We start from the raw sequence: 21,728 nt of genomic DNA on the forward strand, positions 1-21,728 counted from the left end.
TTGCTCTTAGGTGCAGGAGTAGAGTAAAATAGAGTCAAGGAAAATTAAAGAAAATGGAACTAAGACTTCATGGTTTTAAAAATTCTCGGCCTCTCTAGATGGCAAAATATACTAAATTAAGAAATGGTGTTCAAGTAAACTTTGGGCACTGCATAGAGATAAAGCCAAGTGTATAAATGTAAAATATTTCATGAATATCAAAAAGGAAAAGATGGTATGCCTCAGAGAACTACATAGTCATACACAGATCCCCTCAAAAAGATTAAGAGTATGCCTCACAGATCCTCTCAACCAAACAAGAGGGTCTCTAGAAAACTTAAGAAAGATTTATCTAAGAAACTCCTACTACTTGCCTATCTGGATTTCAGAATAGTTAGAACTAGTGACTTTTTAGAAATGTCTGTAGAGGTTATCCTCTGCTTGGCTCATTGTATGTTGGGTGTGTTAGGAGCAGATAACTATTAGAACAGACATTTCTTCAAAGAAGATATACAAATGGCCAATAAGCACATGACAAGATGCTCAGTGTCATTAGTCACTGGGAGAATGCAATTAAAACCACAATGAGATACCACTGCATACCAACTAAAATGGACAAAATCAAAGCCACTAACAATAGCAAGAGTTGATGAGGATGTGAAGAGACGAGAATACTCATGTGAAGAGACTGGAATATTGGTAATGGGGATACAAAATGAAACAGCCAGTTTGGAAAATAGTTTGATGATTTTTTAAGTTAAAAATATATTTACCACACAACCCACTCTTAGATATCTGTCCAAAAGAAATGAAAAACATGTGTCCGAATAAAAATTTGCAATGAATGTCCAAAGCAGCAACATTCATAATAGCCAAATACTGAAAACAATCCAAATATCCATTAACTGGTGAACGGATAAACAAAATGTGGTATACTCATCAATGAAATACCACTCAGGAACAAGAAGGAATGAACTACTGATACAAGAAACAATATGAACTCCAAAAACAATATTGTAAGTGGAAGAACCAGATACACAGGACTACATATTACCCATGAAATTTCTAGAAAAGGCCAAAAAAAAAAAAAAAAAAAAAAGATCATTGCTTGCCTGGGGCTCTGGGTATAACTCCATACTATAAAGATATCAATTCTTCCTAATTGATCTATAGATTCAACGCATTCATAATAAAATATCTCAACATACACATACACATACACATGCCATCACATTTATATGCAAGTAAAAACTGGTGAGCTAATCCTGAAATGTATATGGAAATGCAAAGAACCAAGAATAGCCAAAGCAATCTTGAGGAAGAAAAAGAAAGCTGGAAGGCCTACACTACACTACAAAATACCAAGATTTATTTTTAAAGTTACAGTATTAAGGCAGTGTAGTATTAGCACATTGACAAATAGGCAAATGAAAGAAACTAGAGACCAGAAAAAACCCACACAAACAAGATCTCCTGGCTTACAAAAATGGTGCCAAGGGCCAGGCGCCATGGCTCACACCTGTAATTCCAGCACTTTGGGAGGCAGAGGTGGGTGGATTGCTTGAGCTCAAGAGTTCGAGACCAGCCTGACCAACAGAATGAAACCTTATCTCTACAAAAAAAAAAAATATATATATATATATATATACACAAAAATTAGCCAGGCATGGTGGCACATGCCTGTAGTCCCCGCTACTCAGGAGGCTGAGGCAGGAGAATCATTTGAACATGGGAGGCAGAGGTTGCAGTGAGCCGAGATCATGCCACTGCACTCCAGCCTAGCAACAGAGTGAGACTCCATCTCAAAAAAAGAAAAGGGGGCCAACTACAGCAGTGTGAATGACATTTAAAAATGGGCTGGGCACGGTGGCTCACACCTGTAATCCCAGCACTTTGGGAGGCCGAGGTGGGCAGATCACGAGGTCAGGAGATCAAGACCATCCTAGCTAACATGGTAAAACACCGTCTCTACTAAAAATAAAAATAAAAAAATTAGCTGGGCATGGTGGTGGGTGCCTGTAGTCCCGGCTACTCAGGAGGCTGAAGCAGGAGAATGGCATAAACCCAGGAGGCAGAGCCTGCAGTGAGCTGAGATCACCCCACTGCACCCCAGCCTGGGCGTCAGAGTGAGACTCCATCTCAAAAATATAATAATAAAAATTATTTTTAAATTGCTAGGCTGGGCACAGTGGCTCACGTCTTTAATCCCAGCACTTTGGGAGGCCGAGATAGGTGGATCACTTGAGGTCAGGAGTTCAAGACTAGCCTGGTTAACATGGTGAAACCCCACCTCTACTAAAAATACAAAAATTAGCCAGGTGTGGTGGAGGCAGCCTGTAATCTCAGCTACTCAGAAGGCTGAGGCAGGAGAATCATTTAAGCCCGGGAGGCGAGGTTGCAGTGAGCTGAGATGGCGCCACTGCACTCCAGCCTAGGCAACAAAGCGAGACTCTGTCTAGAAAAAAATAAATAAATAAAATAAAATAAAAATAATGCTAGATCAAATACATACCCATTGTGATAGACAGAGAGAATTAGCCATGACTCCTACCTCACTTCATACATAAAAATCAATTCCAGATGTACCACATACCTAAACGAGAAAGGTAAAATAAGAAGCTTCAAGAAAATAACATAGATGAGCACTCTCTGATCTTGTAACAGGCGAGGTAAGAAATCTCAAACAGGAAACAAAAAAACACAACAGAGTCAACTGACAAAACTGTATTAAAATAAATAACATTCAACAGAAGATACCAGTTGCTATGGTTTGTCTGCTCTAAAACTCATGTTTAAATTTAATTGCCGTTATAGCAATCTTAAGAGGTGTGACCTTTAAGAGGTGGTTAGGCCATGAAGGCTTTGCCCTCATAAAAATTATTGCCAAAGTGGATTAGTTATAGAAGGGTTAGTTAGGCCCACTTCTCTTTCTCCCTCCCTTCCTCTCTCTTTCTCTCTCCTCTCACTTTCTGCCATAGGATGATACAACAAGAAGGCCCTCATCAGATGCCAGCACCTTGATGCTGGATTTCTCAGCCTCCAGAACTGTGAGTCAGGGAGGAATAGAAACAGCTCTAGTCAGCAGCTCCCAGTGAGATCAATGCAGAAGGCGGCTGATTTCTGCATTTCCAACTGAGGTACCTGGCTAATCTCACTGGGACTGGTTAGACAGTGGGTGCAGCCCACAGAGGGCGAGCCAAAGCAGGGTGGGGCGATGCCTCACACAGGAAGTGCAAGGGGTCGGGGAACTCCTTCCCCTAGCCAAGAGAAGCCGTGAGGGGCTGTGCCGTGAGGGACAGTGCATTCTGGCCCAGTTACTAGACTTTTCTCATGGTCTTCACAACTTCACAGGAGATTCCCTCGGGTGCCTACACCACCAGGGCCCTGGGTTTCAAGCACAAAACTGGGCGGCTATTTGGGCAGACACCAAGACAGCTGCAGGAGGTTTTTTTTTCATATCCCAGGGGTGCCTGGAATGCCAGCAAGACAGAACCGTTCATTCCCCTGGAAAGGGGGCTGAAGCCAGGGAGCCAAGTGGTCTTGTTCAGCAGATCCCACCCCCGCAGAGCCCAACAACCTAAGATCCACTGGCTTGAAATCCTCGCTGCCAGCACAGCAGTCTGAAGTAGACCTGGGATGCTGGAGATCGGCTGGGGGAGGGGCGTCCACCATTACTGAGGCTCGAGTAGGTGGTTTTCCCCTCATAGTGGGGAAGTTCGAACTGGGCAAAGCCCACCACAGCTCAGCAAAGCCTATGTAGCCAGACTGCCTCTCTAGATTCCTCCTCTCTGGGCAGGGCATCTCTGAAAGAAAGGCCGCAGCCCCAGTCAGAGGCTTATAGATAAAACTCCCATCTCCCTGGGACAGATCGCCTGGGGGAAGGGGCGGCTGTGAGCACAGCTTCAGCAGACTTAAACCTTCCTGCCTGCCAGCCCTGAAGAGAGCAGTGGATCTCCCAGCACAGTGCTTGAGCTCTGCTAAGGGACAGGCTGCCCCCTCAAGTGGGTCCCTGACTCCCGTGCCTCCTGACTGGGAGACACCTCCCAGCAGGGGTCAACAGAAACCTCATACAGGAGAGCTCCAGTTGGCATCTGTTGTCCCTCTTGGACAAAGCTTCCGAGGAAGGAACAGATAGCAATCTTTGCTGTTCCACAGCCTCTGCTGGCGATTCACAGAAAAACACAGTCTGGAGTGGACCTCCAGCAAACTCCAGCAGACCTGCAGCAGAGGGGCCTGTTAGAAGGAAAACTAACAAACAGAAAGGAATAGCATCAACCTCAACAAAAAGGATGTCCACTCAGAAACCCCATCCAAAGGTCACCAATATCAAAGACCAAAGGTAGATAAATCCATGAAGATAAGGAAAAACCAGCACAAAAAGGCTGAAAATTCCAAAAACCAGAACGCCTCTTATCCTCCAAAGGATCACAACTCCTCACCAGCAAGGGAACAAAGATGGACAGAGAACGAGTTTGACAAATTTACAGAAGTAGGCTTCAGAAGGTGGGTAATAACAAACTCCTCTGAGCTAAAGGAGCACGTTCTAACCCAATGCAAGGAAGCTAAGAACCTTGAAAAAGGTTAGAGGAATTGCTAACTAGAATCACCAGTTTAGAGAAGAACGTAAATGACCTTGATGGAGCTGAAAAACACAGCACGAGAACTTCATGAAGCATACACAAGTATCAGTAGTCAAATCGATCAAGTGGAAGAAAAGATATCAGAGACTGAAGATCAACTTAATGAAATTAAATGTGAAGACAAGATTAGAGAAAAAGAATGAAAAGGAATGAACAAAGCCAAGATATATGGGACGATGTGAAAAGACCAAATCTATGTTTGACTGGTGTACCTGAAAGTGATGGGGAGAATGGAACCAAGTTGGAAAACACTCTTCAGCATATTATCCAGACGAACCTCCCCAACCTGGCAAGACAAGCCAACATTCAAATTCAGGAAATACAGACAGCACTACAAAGACGTTCCTCAAGAAGAGCAACCCCAAGACACATAATGGTCAGATTCACCAAGAATGCAATGAAGGAAAAAAATGTTAAGGACAGCCAGAGAGAAAGGTCAGGTTACCCACAAAGGGAAGCCCAGCAGACTAACAGTGGATCTCTTGGCAGAAACCCTACAAGCCAGAAGAGAGTGGGGACCAATATTCAACTTTCTTAAAGAAAAGAATTTTCAACCCAGAATTTCATATCCAGCCAAACTAAGCTTCATAAGTGAAGGAGAAATAAAATCCTTTACAGACGAGCAAATGTTGAGAGATTTTGTCACCACCAGGCCTGCCTTACAAGAGTTACTGAAGGAAGAACTAAATATGGAAAGAAAAAACCAGTACCAGCCACTGCATAAACATACCAAATTGTAAACACCATCAACACTATGAAGAAACTGCATCACTAACGGGCAAAATAACCAGCTAGCATCATAATGACAGGATCAAATTCACACATAACAATATTAACCTTAAATGTAAATGGGCTAAATGCCCCAATTAAAAGACACAGACTGGGAAATGGATAAAGAGTCAAGATCCATCAGTGTGCTGTATTCAGGAGACCCATCTCACATGCAAAGACACAAATAGGCTCAAATAAAGAGATGGAGGAATATTTACCAAGCAAATGGAAAGCAAAAAAAAAGCAGGGGTTGTAATCCTAGTCTCTGATAAACCAGACTTTAAAACAACAAAAATCAAAAAAGACAAAGAAGGTCATTACATAATGGTAAAGGGATCAAAGCAATAAGAAGAGCTAAGTAGCCTAAGTATATATGCACCCAACACAGGAGCATTGAGAAGTTCATACAGTAAGTTTTTAGAGACCTACAAACAGTGGGAGACTTTAACATCCCACTGTCAATATTAGCCAGATCAACGAGACAGAAAATTAACAAGGATATTCAGGACTTGAACTCAGCTCTGGACCAAACGGACCTAATAGACATCTATAGAACTCTCCACCCTAAATCAACAGAATATACATTCTTCTCAGCACCACATCTCACTTATTCTAAAATCGCCCACATAATTGGAAGTAAAGCACTCCTCAGCAAATGTAAAAGAACAGAAATCATAACAAACAGTCTCTCAGACCACAGTGCAATCAAATTAGAACTCAGGATTAAGAAACTCACTCAAAACTGCACAACTACATGCAAACTGAACAACCTGCTCCTGAATGACTACTGGGTAAATAACAAAATTAAGGCAGAAATAAAGACGTTCTTTGAAACCAATGAGAACAAAGACACAATGTACCAGAATCTCTGGGACACAGCTAAAGCAGTGTTTAGAGGGAGATTTATATACCAAATGCCCACAGGAGAAAGCGGGAAAGATCTAAAATCGACACCCTGACATCACAATTAAAAGAACTAGAGAAGCAAGAGCAAACAAATTCAAAAGCTAGCAGAAGACAAGAAATTTAAGATCAGAGCAGAACTAAAGGAGATAGAGACATTAAAAAACCCTTCAAAAAATCAATGATTCCAGGAGCTGGTTTTTTAAAAGATTAACAAAACAGACCACTAGCCAGATGAATAAAGAAGAAAAGAGAAGAATCGAATAGACACAATAAAAAAAAAGATACAGAAAATATTACCACTGATCCCACAGATATACAAACTACCATCAGAGAATACTATAAACACCTCTATGCAAATGAATTAGAAGATCTAGAAGAAATGGATAAATTCCTGGACACATACACTCTCCCAAGACTAAACTAGGAAGAAGTCAAATCCCTGAATAGACCAATAACAAGTTCTGAAATTGAGGCAGTAATTAATAGCCCATCAACCAAAAAAAGCCCAGGACCAGACGGATTCACAGCCGAATTCTACCATAGGTGCAAAGAGGAGCTGTTACCATTCCTTCTTAAACTATTCCAAACAATAGAGAAAGAGGGACTCTTCCCTAATTCATTTTATAAGGCCAGCATCATCCTGATACCAAAACCTGGCAGCAACACAACCAAAAAGGAAAATTTCAGGCCAATACCCCTGATGAACATCAATGCAAAAATCCTCAATAAAGTACTGGCAAACCGAATCCAGCAGCACATCAAAAAGCTTATCCACCATGATCAGGTCGGCTTCATCACTGGAATGCAAGGCTCGTTCAACATATGCAAATCAATAAACATAATCCATCACATAAATAGAACCAATGACAAAAACCACATGATTATCTCAATAGATGCAGAAAAGGCTTTCAATAAAATTCAACACCCATTCACGCTAAAAACTCTCAATAAACTAGATATTGATGGAATGTATCTCAAAATAGTAAGAGCTATTTATGACAAATCCACAGCCAGTATCATACTGAAAGGGCAAAAGCTGGAAGTATTCCCTTTGAAAACTGGCATAAGACAAGGATACCCTCTCTCACCACTCCTATTCAATATAGTATTGTAAGTTCTGGCCAGGGCAATCAGGTAAGAGAAAGAAATAAAGTGTATTCAAATAGAAAGAGAGGAAGTCAAATTATCTCTGCATGCAGATGACATGATTGTACATTTAGAAAACCCCATCGTCTCAGCCCAAAATCTCCTTAAGCTGATAAGCAACTTCAGCAAAGTCTCAGGATACAAAAATCAGTGTGCAAAAATCACAAGCATTCCTGTACACCAATAATAGAGAGCCAAATGATGAGTGAATTCCCATTCACAATTGCTACAAAGAGAATAAAATACCTAGGAATGCAACTTATAAGGAATCTGAGGGACCTCTTCAAGGAGAACTACAACCCACTGCTCAAGGAAATCAGAGAGGACACAAACAAATGGAAAAACAGTCCATGCTCATGGATAGGAGGAATCAATATCATGAAAATGGCCATACTGCCCGAAGTAATTTATAGATTCAATGCTATCCCATCAAGCTACCACGGACTTTCTTCACAGAACCAGAAAAAACTACTTTAAATTTTATACGGAACCAAAAAACAGCCCACATAGCCAAGACAATCCTAAGCAAAAAGAACAAAGCTGGAGGCATCATGCTACCTGACTTCAAACTATACTACAAGGCTACAGTAACCAAAACAGCATGGTACTGGTACCAAAACAGATATATAAACCAATGGAACAGAACAGAGACCTCAGAAATACCACGCATCTACAACCATCTGATCTTTGACAAACCTGACAAAAACAAGCAATGGGGAAAGGATTTCCTACTTATTAAATGGTGTTGGGAAAACTGGCTAGCCATATGCAGAAAAATGAAACTGAACCCCTTCCTTACACCTTATACAAAAATTAACTCGAGATGGATTAAAGACTTAAACGTAAGACCTAAAACGATAAAAACCCTAAAAGAAAACCTAGGCAATATCATTCAGGACATAGGCACGGGCAAAGACTTCATGATTAAAACACCAAAAGCAAGAGAAACAAAAGCCAAAATTGACAAATGGGATCTAATTAAACTAAAGAACTTCTGCACAGCAAAAGAAACTATCATAAGACTGAACAGACAACCTACAGAATGGAAGAAAATGTTTGCAATCTATCCATCTGACACAGGACTAATATCCAGAATCTACGAGGAACTTAAAGAAATTTACAAAAAAAAAAAAAAAAAAAAAAAACATCCAAAAGTGGGCAAAGGATATGAACAGACACTTCTAAAAAGACGACATTTATGCAGCCAACAAACATACAGAAAAAAAAGCTCATCATCACTGGTCATTAGAGAAATGCAAATCAAAACCACAATGAGATACCATCTCACACCAGTCAGAATGGCAATCACTAAAAAGTCAAGAAACAACAGATGCTGGGGAGGATGTGGAGAAATAGGAACACTTTTACACTGTTGTTGGGAGTGTAAATTAGTTCAACCACTGTGGAAGACAGTGTGGAAATTCCTCAAGGATCTAGAATCAAAAATACCATTTGACGCAGTAATCTTATTACTGGGTATATACCCAAAGGATTGTAAGTCATTCTACTATAAAGACACATGCACACGTATGTTTGTTTCTGCACTGTTCACAATAGCACAGACTTGGAACCAACCCAAACACCCATCAATAATAGACCGGATAAAGAAAATATGGCACATATACACCATGGAATACAATGCAGCCATAAAAAAAGGATGAGTTCATGTCCTTTTCAGGGACCTGGATGAAGTTGGAAACCATCATTTTTAGCAAACTAACACAAGAACAGAAAACCAAACACTGCATGTTCTCACTCATAAGTGGGAGTTGAACAATGAGAACACATGGACACAGGGAGGGGAACATCACACACTAGGGCCTGTTGGGGGGTTGGGGGCTGGGGGAGAGATTGCATTAGGAGAAATACCTAATGTAGATGATGGGTTGATGGGTGCGGCAAACTACCATGGCATGTGTACACCTATGTAACAAACCTGCACATTCTGCACATGTATCCCAGAACTTAAAGTATATTAAAAAAAAAAAAGAATAAAAAATCTCTGTATGAATTTTTAAATAAGTAAATAAGTGAATACATATCACATTACACTGTAAAAAACCTTAAAGTATAATTTTAAAAAAAAATCAGACACAGAACTGTGAGTCAATAAATTCTGTACATTATAAATTACCTAATCTCAGGTATTTTCTTACAGCAGCAGGAAATGGACCAAGACACAAGTGAAAGTGAAAATGCAAGCCAGAATGTGAAAAAAGATGTTTGCAATACATATATTCAACAAAGAATTAGTATCCAGAATATATAAAGACAAATCAACAGTGAAAAGATAGACAAACCATTTTTTCCATACTTAAAAAAGATCAAAGACTCAACCAGAAACTTCATATAAGAGGCTATCCAAATGGTCAATAAACATTAAAAAAAGATCTTGATATCATTAGTCATGAGGGAAAATGCAAATTCAAACTATATATCTGCCATACCAGAATTGCTAAAATCATAAAAAACTTACAAACTGAGTTTCAGCAAGGATGAAGAGCCATGGGAACTTTCAGTCTTGCTAGTGGAAATGTAAACTGGTACAACCACTTTGAAAAACTTTATCAGCAGTGTCTACTATGATTACACTTCTAAGTCAACACTCAAAAAAATGTGTATACTTGTGTACTAAGAGACATGTAAAAGAGTATACACAGTACAATCACTTGTAATGTCAAAAACCAAAGTACAATGGATATATAAATTGTGATATATTCATACAATAATTTTAAAAATCCATTGCTAAATGCAACAACATGGATCAATCTCACAACATAATGCTGAGCAAAAGAAGACAGAAACAAAAGGGAACATGCTTTATGAATCAAAAACAATGAAAACAAATCTATGGTGACATAATACAGAATAGTGGTTCCTTCTTCAAGAGGTGATAAATGACAGGGAGAGAGCAAGAAAGAGTTTCTCGGGAGGTAGCTATATTCTCTATCTTGACCTGGAAGGAGATTTCATGGATATATACATTTTGTAAAACTTCATCAAGATTTACACTTTGATGTGTCTTGTATGTGTGTTACATTTTAACAGTTTGCCAAAAGACAAAGAATGAACTATAGCTATATTTATTAACATGGATACATCTGAAAAAATCTGATGAGTGAAAGGAGCAAGTCTCAAAATAATAGATACAATATAATTCTACTTATATGAAATTCAAAATAAAGAGAGAGGTAAATAACTGATTAACACAAAATACAGGACAGTGATTTCCTCTCAAACAAAGGGAAGAAGAGGCAATCGGAGAAGGGTACCCAGCGGTCTTCTGGAGAAATGTAATATACTATTTATTGGCAAGGTTGAAAGTATAGAAATATTTATCTTCTAGTGGCTCTTTAAACTGTACCCGTGCACTGTACACATTTTTTGTACACATGCTATGTTTCACAGCTATAAAAAATTTTAAAAGCGGCCGGGCGCGGTGGCTCACGCCTGTGATCCCAGCACTTTGGGAGGCCAAGATGGGCGGATCACAAGGTCAGGAGATTGAGACCATCCTGGCTAACACGGTGAAACCCCATCTCTACTAAAAATACAAAAAATTAGCCAGGCATGGTGATGGGCGCCTGTAGTCCCAGTTACTCGGGAGGCTGAGGCAGGAGAATGGCATAAACCCAGGAGGTGGAGCTTGCAGTGAGCTGAGATCCGGCCACTGCACTCCAGCCTGGACGACAGAGCAAGACTCCGTCTCAAAAAAAAAAAAAAATTTTTAAAGCAATACAACTACTGAATTATAAATTATCAGAAAACCAAAATGAGAACTTCTGATTTCCTGTCTTTTCATTCATCTGAGCAGCAGGTAACATTGTTTTTACCATCTGTAGAACAGTCTTCTTTGGGTATATTACTAAATATACTTATGAAACATAAAAATAAATAACAATAATCCAGTAAAGTATCAAATAATGCTGAAAATTTAAAAATGAAAATAACTTCCAACGATCCACAACATATTTATATTAATTTTTCAAAAAGAACTTTATTAGAAAGAAAAAGAAAACTAAATGAAAAACATAAGATGCTTAACAAAACTAGAAAAAGGTGAGCATAGATCCATAAGCACTTTAAGACTTCATATTGCCAACTATTTACTTTAAAATGGCACACTTGATTTTAAAACTTAAAAATAAAAACCAAATTTAAAAAATAGTACATTTAAATCATTGTTTATTAATATATCTCTGACTTAGAATACTCAATATTTAAATTTCATTAAAATTAAATGTTAAAATATAAGCTTACTGTTATCCATTTTTGTTTATTAAAAAGGACAACCCAAACTGTTCAATATTACCGGACGAAGAGAAACTTGTTTGTGAAATTAAAAGATGTTATTACAGGCCGGGCGTGGTGGCTCACGCCTGTAATCCCAGCACTTTGGGAGACCAAGGTAGGCAGATCACAAGGTCGGGAGATCGAGACCATCCTGGCTAACACAGTGAAACCCCATCTCTACTAAAAATACAAAAAATCAGCCGGGCATGGTGGCGGGCACCTGTAGTCCCAACTACTCGGGAGGCTGAGGCAGGAGAATGGCGTGAACCCGGGAGGCAGAGCTTGCAGTGAGCCAAGACTGCACCACTGCACTCCAGCCTGCAGCCTGGGCGACAGAGTGAGACTCCGTCTCAAAAAAATAATAACAATAAAATAAAATAAAAAGATGTTATTACAAAGCCTCATTCATTAAAAGAAAGCAAAAAAGAAATGTGACTAAATTGTCAGAAAGTTCTCTTACTGGGGGAGAAAAAAGCCTAAGAGAAATAATGGCCTAAGGACCATTATTTTCAAAGCTGCTCCATCCCAGTTACAAATAGTTGCCACTGCCTCATCTCAGTAAATACCTAAGAGTGACATTTAATTAGCACATTAATGTTGAAAATTAATGAGTAACTAAGTGGTTTTATATGTGTGAAATGTTATATTTTACTGAGTACTCTAAGAAGCAGTTTTCGCTTCTCATTTATGTAGCAGTCCTATTTCTAGAGTACAAGGTGAAGTGTCTATCAGCAAGTGTCCACTGTATAAAAGATTGTCAAATTAGTCAGATTTGGCCAGGCACAGTGGCTCACACCTATAATCCCAGCACTTCGGGAGGCCAAGGCAGGAGGATCATTTGAGGTCAGGAGTCGGAGCCCACCCTGGCCAACATAGCGAGACCCCGTCTCTACTAAAAATACAAAAAATTAGCTGGGCAGGCACCTGTAATACCAGCTACTCGGGAGGCTGAGGCAGGAGAATCACTTGAACCCGGGAGGTAGAGGTTGCAGTGAGCCAAGATCGTGCCACTGCACTCCAGCCTGGGCAACAGAGCAAGACTCCATCGCAAAAGAAAAAAAAAAAAAAAAAGGCCAGCATGATGGCTCACACCTGTAATCCCAGCACTTTGGGAGGCCAAGGCCAGTGGATCACGAGGTCAGGAGTTCAAGACCAGCCTGGCCAAGATGGCAAAACCCCATCTCTACTAAAAATACAAAAATTAGTCGGGCGTGGTGGCAGGCACCTGTAATCCCAGCTACTCAGGAGGCTGAGGCAGAGAAATGCTTGAACCCAGAAGGCAGAGGTTGCAGTAAACCGAAATCACACCACTGCACTTCAGCCTGGGCAACAAAGCGAGACTCTATCTCAAAAAATTAAAAAAATAAAAAATATGTGTGTGTGTGTGTGTGTGTGTGTGTGTGTTTATTAACAGTTTCTTTTTTGTTAGTAGGAGCTCCTCTGACAGTGGAAATTGACCAAGAGAAGAGCAACTAGATGTTGATCATGGGTGATCATCACCAAAAAAGAGAGCTGCCCATGAAATGCAAGTAAGCACAGAAGAAAGGTCTCCCATGTGGCACAGCCAGTTTCTATGCACCAGCTCCCAAGCCCTAGTCCCCATCCCCACCCCACAACCCCCCGGAGACAGAGAACAGGCCACCAGCTCTCCATCTGGTCAGTCAGGTTTTGCAGTGGCCAAGCAGAAGATTCAGATCTGGTACTGTTCTGCCCAACACAGTAGCCCCTAATCACATGTGGCTATTTAAGTTACTTGAAATTAGAAATTCAGTTCTTCAATCACACCAGCCACATTTCAGCTGCTCAACAGTCACGTGTACTGGTGGCTACCGTATTGGACAGCGCTGCCTATAGAACATTACCGTCAGAAACTTCTATTGAACAGCACTGCTGTAGAACACATGTTTGTCCAAACATTGGGATTATTCACAAATAAAATGAATGTACTTTTGGCCGGTAATATTTAAGAAGGTTTTACTAAGAAGGAAAGGTATTGATTGACTCCCTGATAAATTAATTCATCCAACAATCTCAGCAGGAGCAATTTATAATGTTAATATCATTTACATATAAAAATGGAGCTTACAAAGTAAAAAGATTCTTTTGCATCCACAGACTAAAAAATTAAATCAATATTTTTAAAGCAAAAAATGTTTTCTCACATAGACTGGTTTTCATTATACTTGATCACCATCTGCTGGCCATGTTATTAAACTGCACACACAAATGAAATGTTAGCTATACGGGGATAAGACATACAGAATCCCAGCTTTTTACCACAATGCATTCCCGGAAAACCACATCATAAAGAGGATCATTGTAAAGCAAGTCACATTTTCCATAAAGGCAGGACCATAATTAGAATCTTCATTCCAAACTCAAATCTAGCATCAAATAACCCATGGCAAAATCTCATTAAAGCAAAGATGTAAAAACTATAGTCCTCTATAATTATTTAAAATAGAATAATTACTCTCCAAGTTCTTTCTTATAGGTATGAACACATGTATTATTTAGATGACCCAATAGGAGTTAAAAGATAAATATAATTTATATAAAGTTAGCCTAAATCCGATACGGTAAAAATAGTAGGTAGTTAATAATTATTTGCACTCTCCTAGAAATCCTAAGCAATCTGGTGGAGGCTCCTAATAAAATGGCACCGAAAGAAATCTAATTAAATGCCTTATTTTTCATCAATAAATTCCTCTCAAATAAGCAGAAACGATGTGTTTCTTCCACTGTAAAGCAGCATTTAAAGGTCAGGGTTTATTTAACATTACTCCTCTTCACCCTACCATAACTTTTAATCAAAGTTTTCAGTAAAAATAATAAGTGCTATTAAATCATTTTTTTAAGTCTTTCCCTATCCCAGAACCTAACTGCACTTTGGTAATAAGCCACCAGACCACACATACTTCACTGAAAAGACATAAGATAATTATAAGCCATTAACAGGAAGCTTCAAAATATTTTTGACAGAATTGTAAGGCAAGAATACAACCTATTACCTTTGTGTTCCGTCTTTGAGATAAAGCATGAAGAGTATACAGCTGATGTGAACTAAAATCAAAATGTTAGTTACCGGCCGAGCACGGTGGCTTACACCTGTCATCCCAGCACTTTGGGAGGCCGAGGGAGGTGGATCACCTGAGGTCAGGAGTTCGAGACCAGCCTAGCCAACATGATGAAACCCCGTGTCTACTAAAAATACAAAAAAAAATTAGCCAGGTGTGGTGGCACATGTCTGTAATCCCACCTACTCAGGAGGTTGAGGAAGAAGAATCGATTGAACCCAGGAAGCGGAGCTTGCAGTGAGCCAAGATCGCGCCACTGCACTCCAGCCTGGGTGACAGAGCAAGACTCCATCTCAAAAAAAAAACAAAAACAAAAACAAATTAGCTATTTAGGCAGCTTCAAATATATGGCGTGAAAAACTGTAAACAATTAGGCCAGCCACTCTGTGTTCCATCTATCCTTGAAAAAGAGGCTTGTTATGTTGTTTAAATAAAGATTCCTATAAAGTCTCTTTTAAAATACAATTACCATTCCTTATTTTGATATTGTGCAGGGTTCACACTTAAAATCATAACTTTTCTGCATAGTCATAATTTATTTTTCTCAGGGAATACAAAATTACTTTTAGTAACCGAAAATAATTAATGACCAACGGAATTTAAGATAATACCCTTTGGGAGGATTAGTAATTAGAGAAGCAAAAGAATGGTCAAACAATCTAACAAGCAAGGCCCTGATGAACTATTACAATAACGATCACCATACCAGTGATGATGGCGACAGCAGCAGCTAACTCTTAACAGGCCCTCTGTCAAGGGCTCTACATACCTTATTTCACTTCGTCCTTACAACTCCATTTGTAAACGGAGATAGTGGTAGTACTAGTTAGTACCACAGGCACTTTGTTTAAAAAAGAACGTTTTTAAACGTACACTCCAAACTAGCCCCAATCCCTAAAGCTAACCACCTTTCACAGTTTCATGTGTGGTACCCAGAAAGATTCCATGCACACGAACACATATGTATCCATAGAGTCTCTAAAACACATATACACAAACACAAGTGGAAGCTTCCTATAGTTTATGTACTTCTTTTTAACTTCATCCTATTAGATCTTGCAATAATGCATATATATTTTATATATATATTTGTGTATATATATTTATATATATATACAAATCTACATATATATGTGTGTGTGTGTATATATATTTTAACCATTGCACAAGGTGTTGATCCAACTAATAACCCCACCAACAAAGCAATTTCTCATCTAAGAATCCATAATAGCCCAAAACACATGCAGGCATATAAAAATCATTCTTGGTATTCTAATTGATAATTTGGCATCTTGAAATCATGGACCAAACTAACAGCCAAAGTTGTTCACATCCTTACCATTCCTGTCTTTTTGTGGGCACTTGGAAATTATATTACAAACCCTCCAACTACAAATCCCAACATCAGTGTTTCACTTTCTATCCAATAGGGAACATCCCACCACTATATAAAAAGGCTCTCTCCCATACTTCTCCTTGCTCCTTCTGCCTCCTGACCAACCCTTGTGCTTCTCCACCTGGCCTGCATGGTGTGGCATGCCTCCCTCCTCTTGGAAACTGTGAGAAACAAATTCTTCTTTCAAAGGCAACTTGTCTCTGTGTCTGTCATCGTATAATATCTGATTAAAACAAACCCTGGGTGCCTTTTTTTTTTTTTTTTTTTGAGACGGAGTCTCGTTCAGTCGCCCAGGCTGGAGTGCAGTGGCACGATCTCGGCTCGCTGCAAGCTCCGCCTCCCGGGTTCACGCCATTCTCCTGCCTCAGCCTCCCAAGTAGTTGGGACTACAGGCACCCACCGACACGCCTGGTTAATCTTTTGCATTTTTAGTAGAGACGGGGTTTCACCGTGTTAGCCAGGATGGTCTCGATCTCCTGACCTCGTGATCCACCCACCTCGGCCTCCCAAAGTGCTGGGATTACAGGCGTGAGCCACCACGCCCGGCTGGGTGCATTTTTAAATAAGGGGCATGATTATGTATTACTAGGATGTTAACTCATCCATTCTTTAAAACAATAAAAAAATTAAAAGTAGAAGAGACAGGTTAAATTATAGTATATCCACATTACGGATTATCTGCAATTTAAAAGTCCACCTGATACGGGTTTAAGACAAAGCTGAGTAAAAAAAAGAGCAAGTCTCAGAACAGTACGCACAGTATGAGTCAATTTGTAATTTTTTTGTTTTTGGTTTGAGATGGAGTCTCGCTCTGTCACCCAGGCTGCAGTGCAGTGGTGCAATATCAGCTTACTGCATCCTTCGCTTCCCGGGTTCAAGCGATTCTCCTGCCTCGGCCTCCTAAGTAGCTGGGACTACAGGCACCCACCACCATGCCCAGCTAATTTTTTGTATTTTTAGTAGAGACGGGGTTTCACCATATTCACCAAGCTGGTCTCGAACTCCTGACCTTGTGATCCGCCCACCTTTCCCTCCCAAAGTGCTAGGATTACAAGTGTGAGCCACCTTGCCTGGCCTGTAATTTCTTAATTATATAGGTGTGGATGTCTATTGTAAAATGATATGCACAAAATTGTTAATGGTGATTACCACTCAAAAGGAAAGTGGGATAAAGAAGACACAGAGAGAAGGATTGTGACTTTTTACTCTAAATATTTCTATACTGAGGTTTTTATAAACATGTATTATATATAGAGATTGCATAATTTTCTAAAATGAGGATAAAGACTGTACTAGTCATCTATTGCTGTATAACAAATTGTTACAAATTTAACAGCTTTAAACAACACACATAAATTTTCTCATGTTTCTGCGGGTCAGAAGTCAAGGCACAGCTGAACTGGGTCCTCTGCTTAGGGCCACAAAAGGCTGCAATCATGATTGGACTAGGCCTGGGTTCTGATCTAAAAGCTCAACTAGGGAAGGATTCACTTCCCAACCCATGTGGATGTCAGCAGCATTCAGTTCCTTATGACTATCTGATTCATGTATGATTCATGGCAGCTGCTTCTTCCAAAGCCAGCAATGGGAATGACAGCAAGTCTACTAGCAAGATGAAGTAATATAATCCTGGGAATAATATCCCATTACCATTGCCATAATCTACTGATTAGAAGCAAGTCATGGGTCCTGCCCACACTCAAGGGGAGGGGATCATATAAAGGTATGAACCCCAGAAGGAGGATCATGAAGACCACTATCAAGACAATTAAGGTCTTTACCAGACCTCCATGTTAAGTATCTGAAGGCAGATCAGAAAGATAATATATATTGATATAGCTCATGATTATAGATCTAAATGAAATTAACCAAACTATACATGCATGAGATCTAAGTCTATGGTCTCCTTAGTAACATTTTCTAAAGTCATGCTCCAAACTCAAATATAACAAAAATATTTCACTGTCTAGAAAATAGGCAGATAGGCCAGGCATGGTGGTTCATGCCTGTAATCCCAGCACTTTGGGAGACCAAGGTGGGCATATCACTTAAGGTCAGGAGTTCAACACCTGGCCTACATGGTGAAACCATGTCTCTACTAAACACAAAAATTAGCCAGACATGGTGGTGCGTGCCTGTAATCCCAGCTACTCTGGAGGCTGAGGAAGCAGAATTGCCTGAACCTAGGAGGTGGAGGTTACAGTGAGCCAAGACTGTGCCACTGCACTCTAGCCTGGGTGACAGAGTAAGACTCCATCTCAAAAAAAAAAGAAAAAGAAAAAGAAAAGAAAATAGGCAGATATTTGACATAAAAATGCAGTAACAGATATATAATAGCAATGCTATATATAGAAAATATGGGTAATAAGATTATCTTAAACCAAGAAATATGAAAAATGAAAGCAAAGAAGAGAACCAGGACAGGACTACTAGTTAAGTGTTGAAGCTGTTTGGTGTGAAATGCTAAGTACACTAGTATATGATGTATACTGGTGGAAAAAATAAAGTGTGAGAATAAGCCAGACAGAATATGACCTTACCATACTTCTAACAAGTTAGGAACAAGGCTATATACCATATCCTACAGGAAGAATAGAAGTAAAGGAAAGGTGCCATCTCTACTGAATAGGGAGTCCTAACAAAAAGGCTTCAAAAGGACTCTGCATCTTTAATAATATAAAAAGGCTAGGACACAAACAGCATAATCTAAAATGCCATTAGAAATACTTCACATACAAAAAGGTCTAAGTAAAGCAGGATTTTATAAAGTGATCAAAAAAGAAACACTAAGGGGGAAAAATCTTTTAAGATTAAAGAGGTTTTTCAAAGGACAAGTTGAAGTGGCTGTAAAATTTATGAGGCAGCATTAAACTTCAGTTCTAAGTAACAATAAATTATTCACTATAAAAACATACATGTGTCAAATATTATAAGCCTCTTAAACTTTTTAAAACAATTTCTTGCAGAACTGATTAGATATATTAGGTCAAGATTAGCAGATACTAACTTTTTCATTAGCACACTATGATCATTCAGAGTAAAGGGGCAAATTTAGAAAAGAAATAAGAAGACAGAACCATCAATGGCCAATACACTACCACATGTGATCTGATGTCACACATGATACATATTTCACCTTAAAATCAGTTTTCTTGGCTTTAGCTAAAGTAAATGTTATTTTTAAATGCCTTCATGTATGTAAAAACTACAAATATCTGTTAACTAATGTAAATCAAATTGAAATTTTAAAAATAATCAAGTTAAAACTATTAAACTTTAAAAGAAACATGATACCCTGAGATCTTCTGTTTTGGCAGCCCTAATTGACCTTAGTGATTCTGACATTTGACAGATGATATTTTAAGCATGTCCTTTCCAGCTCTTTCATTGTCATATTCCTTACAGTGTGTGAAGGCAATCGCTATAACCTACATCCAAGCTTCCCTCCACGTTTTCTAAAATTTATGCTTCCTTCAACGTTTTCTGAAATGTTAAAAAGAAAAAAAAAATCCTTTTAGGCCATTTCCTCTGCCACAATATATCCGTCTCAGAGGGATTTTGTCCAGATTAAATATGTGGCAGTGTCTAACTCAATCTACTCATTCATGCATGCATTCACTCTTGAATATAGATACTTATGGAATTCCTAACACGTTCCTGCCCAGTGCTAGGGGCTGGAAATATAGCAAATACAGCAAACAGCAAAAACACAAGTTCCTACCTCATGAAATGTACAGTCTAGCACACAGGATAGTAAGCCTCTACGCATAGGATGAAGGCAGCAAAGAAACACAGAGTACTAACGGAGTAAATAACGGGGTCACCTAAACTGCCCTGGGATATGCGATAAGGGCTTTTTTCACGCTGCGATCTCTGAAGGATGGGTGGACTCACCAGGGTCACAAGAGTGCCTGCCTTTCCTATTACTTATTATATAACCGACAACGAATGCCTCATACTCTAGCAATCCTTTGCATTAAAATGTCATTTAATAATAGGTGACCAACAAAGAGAATTAAGTTATTTTTTACAATTCTGGGGATTTTACTATGGTTTCATTTCTCAAAAAAGTCAATGAGTAACAGGTGAAGGATATTCTCATTGTATTTTCTCAAACTTTATCCTGTGTTCCAAAGAAGAAAAAAATCTATTCACCTGGACTCCCTGGAAATCTCAAGTCTATTTCCTATCCTGAACGCTTTTCTTATACACACCTGAATCCTTGCAAATATTTCCATGACTATGCATAGCCACTGCATTCAAACTATCCATGCGCTCATCTCTCTCCCCCACTCATCTAAAGCAGTGGTTATAAATCAAATGTCCGGAGGACTTAACAGATGAGTGATTTACTGCCAGATATAAGGATATCCTTCACTTCTACAAAGACATAGTGTCTGTCTCTCCCCTTCTGTTTTTTGTTCACAGATGAGGTCTCACTCTATTGCTCAGGCTGGCCTCACACTCCTGGGCCCAAGGTATCCTTCTGCTTCCACCTCTTGAATAGCTAGGACCACAGAGGCACAGCTGTGCCCAACCCTCTCCCCTTCTTAAATCACAAGGTCCCTCTTTCCTATCTTTCTTCTTTCACTTGATAGAACACAATAATGGCCTTTCGGTACATTTCAAAAATTCAGAAATTTTTTTTTGCACTAAAAAAACCTATTTAAGTTTAATACTCGAGTAAGAAAGCACAGTCTAATGGGGTTTATGCTTACATTCATTATACCATTAAGTGAAAACAAATATTGTTCAAGTTGGATTTGCAGGATGTTATATTTTGTTCAAGTTATTGATAATGCTTTTAATGTATGCTTGTCATAAAGGAAAATACATAATTATGTCATTTAAAGATGCTCAGGGACCACTTGTCAAGCCATCAAAAATATATATGAAGTTAATAGGTATCTATTAAATGGCTAAAAATATAAAATAATCTTGAATGTGCACTTAAGGGAAAAGTAAACTACTTACTATTAAAAAAAAAAAGGAAAAACAGAATGTATAAATCAGCTCCAAAGACAGACTAAATGATGAAACACATTCAAAATCCCATTCTCTTAGCATACCTGTAGACATCAGTTGGCGACTGTACCAAAGTGTTATCTTCTCCGGAAGAAAGTTTCCATGATTCATTTAATTTGTGTTCACTTGTCTCCAGCTCACCCAGTACCCAGGCTGGTAATCCCTCTGGGCTTGAACCTTTTGCTTGCGCTGGATTTGGTTCATCAAAATAGATGGACTGATTTTTAAAAATCAGAAAAATTATTCTTTCAAAATGTACTACAATAAAACCACTAAAATTTCCATCAAGTTTCAAGTTTGATAACAGCCTTTCCAATACTCAAATTTAATTACACTCAAACATTTAAAAAATTCAATATACAATGAATTATGAGATATTAAAATACATTAAGTGATAACATATTTACATTTTAGTTACATTCTACTGTCTAAGAAATACAATAAACAGAAGTACATAACAGATAAATCTGATAGTAATGTTTATATTACAAAAGG

The 21,728-nt window shown here is 38.9% G+C and overlaps 1 protein-coding gene across 7 annotated transcripts in view; it reads right to left on the reverse strand.

Moving 5' to 3' along the window:
- Positions 1–21,728, reverse strand: part of CEP112 (centrosomal protein 112) — a 558,138-nt gene that overhangs the window by 521,402 nt on the left and 15,008 nt on the right. For all 7 annotated transcript variants that reach the window (XM_023212015.3, XM_023212013.3, XM_023212018.2 and 4 more), the window contains exon 4: positions 21,278–21,450. In XM_023212015.3, coding sequence (XP_023067783.2) covers positions 21,278–21,450 — 173 coding nt within the window. The remainder of the gene's footprint in view (positions 1–21,277; positions 21,451–21,728) is intronic.

This window comes from Piliocolobus tephrosceles, chromosome 16 (genome assembly GCF_002776525.5).
Source record: "Piliocolobus tephrosceles isolate RC106 chromosome 16, ASM277652v3, whole genome shotgun sequence".
Classification (NCBI taxonomy): Eukaryota; Metazoa; Chordata; class Mammalia; order Primates; family Cercopithecidae; genus Piliocolobus; species Piliocolobus tephrosceles.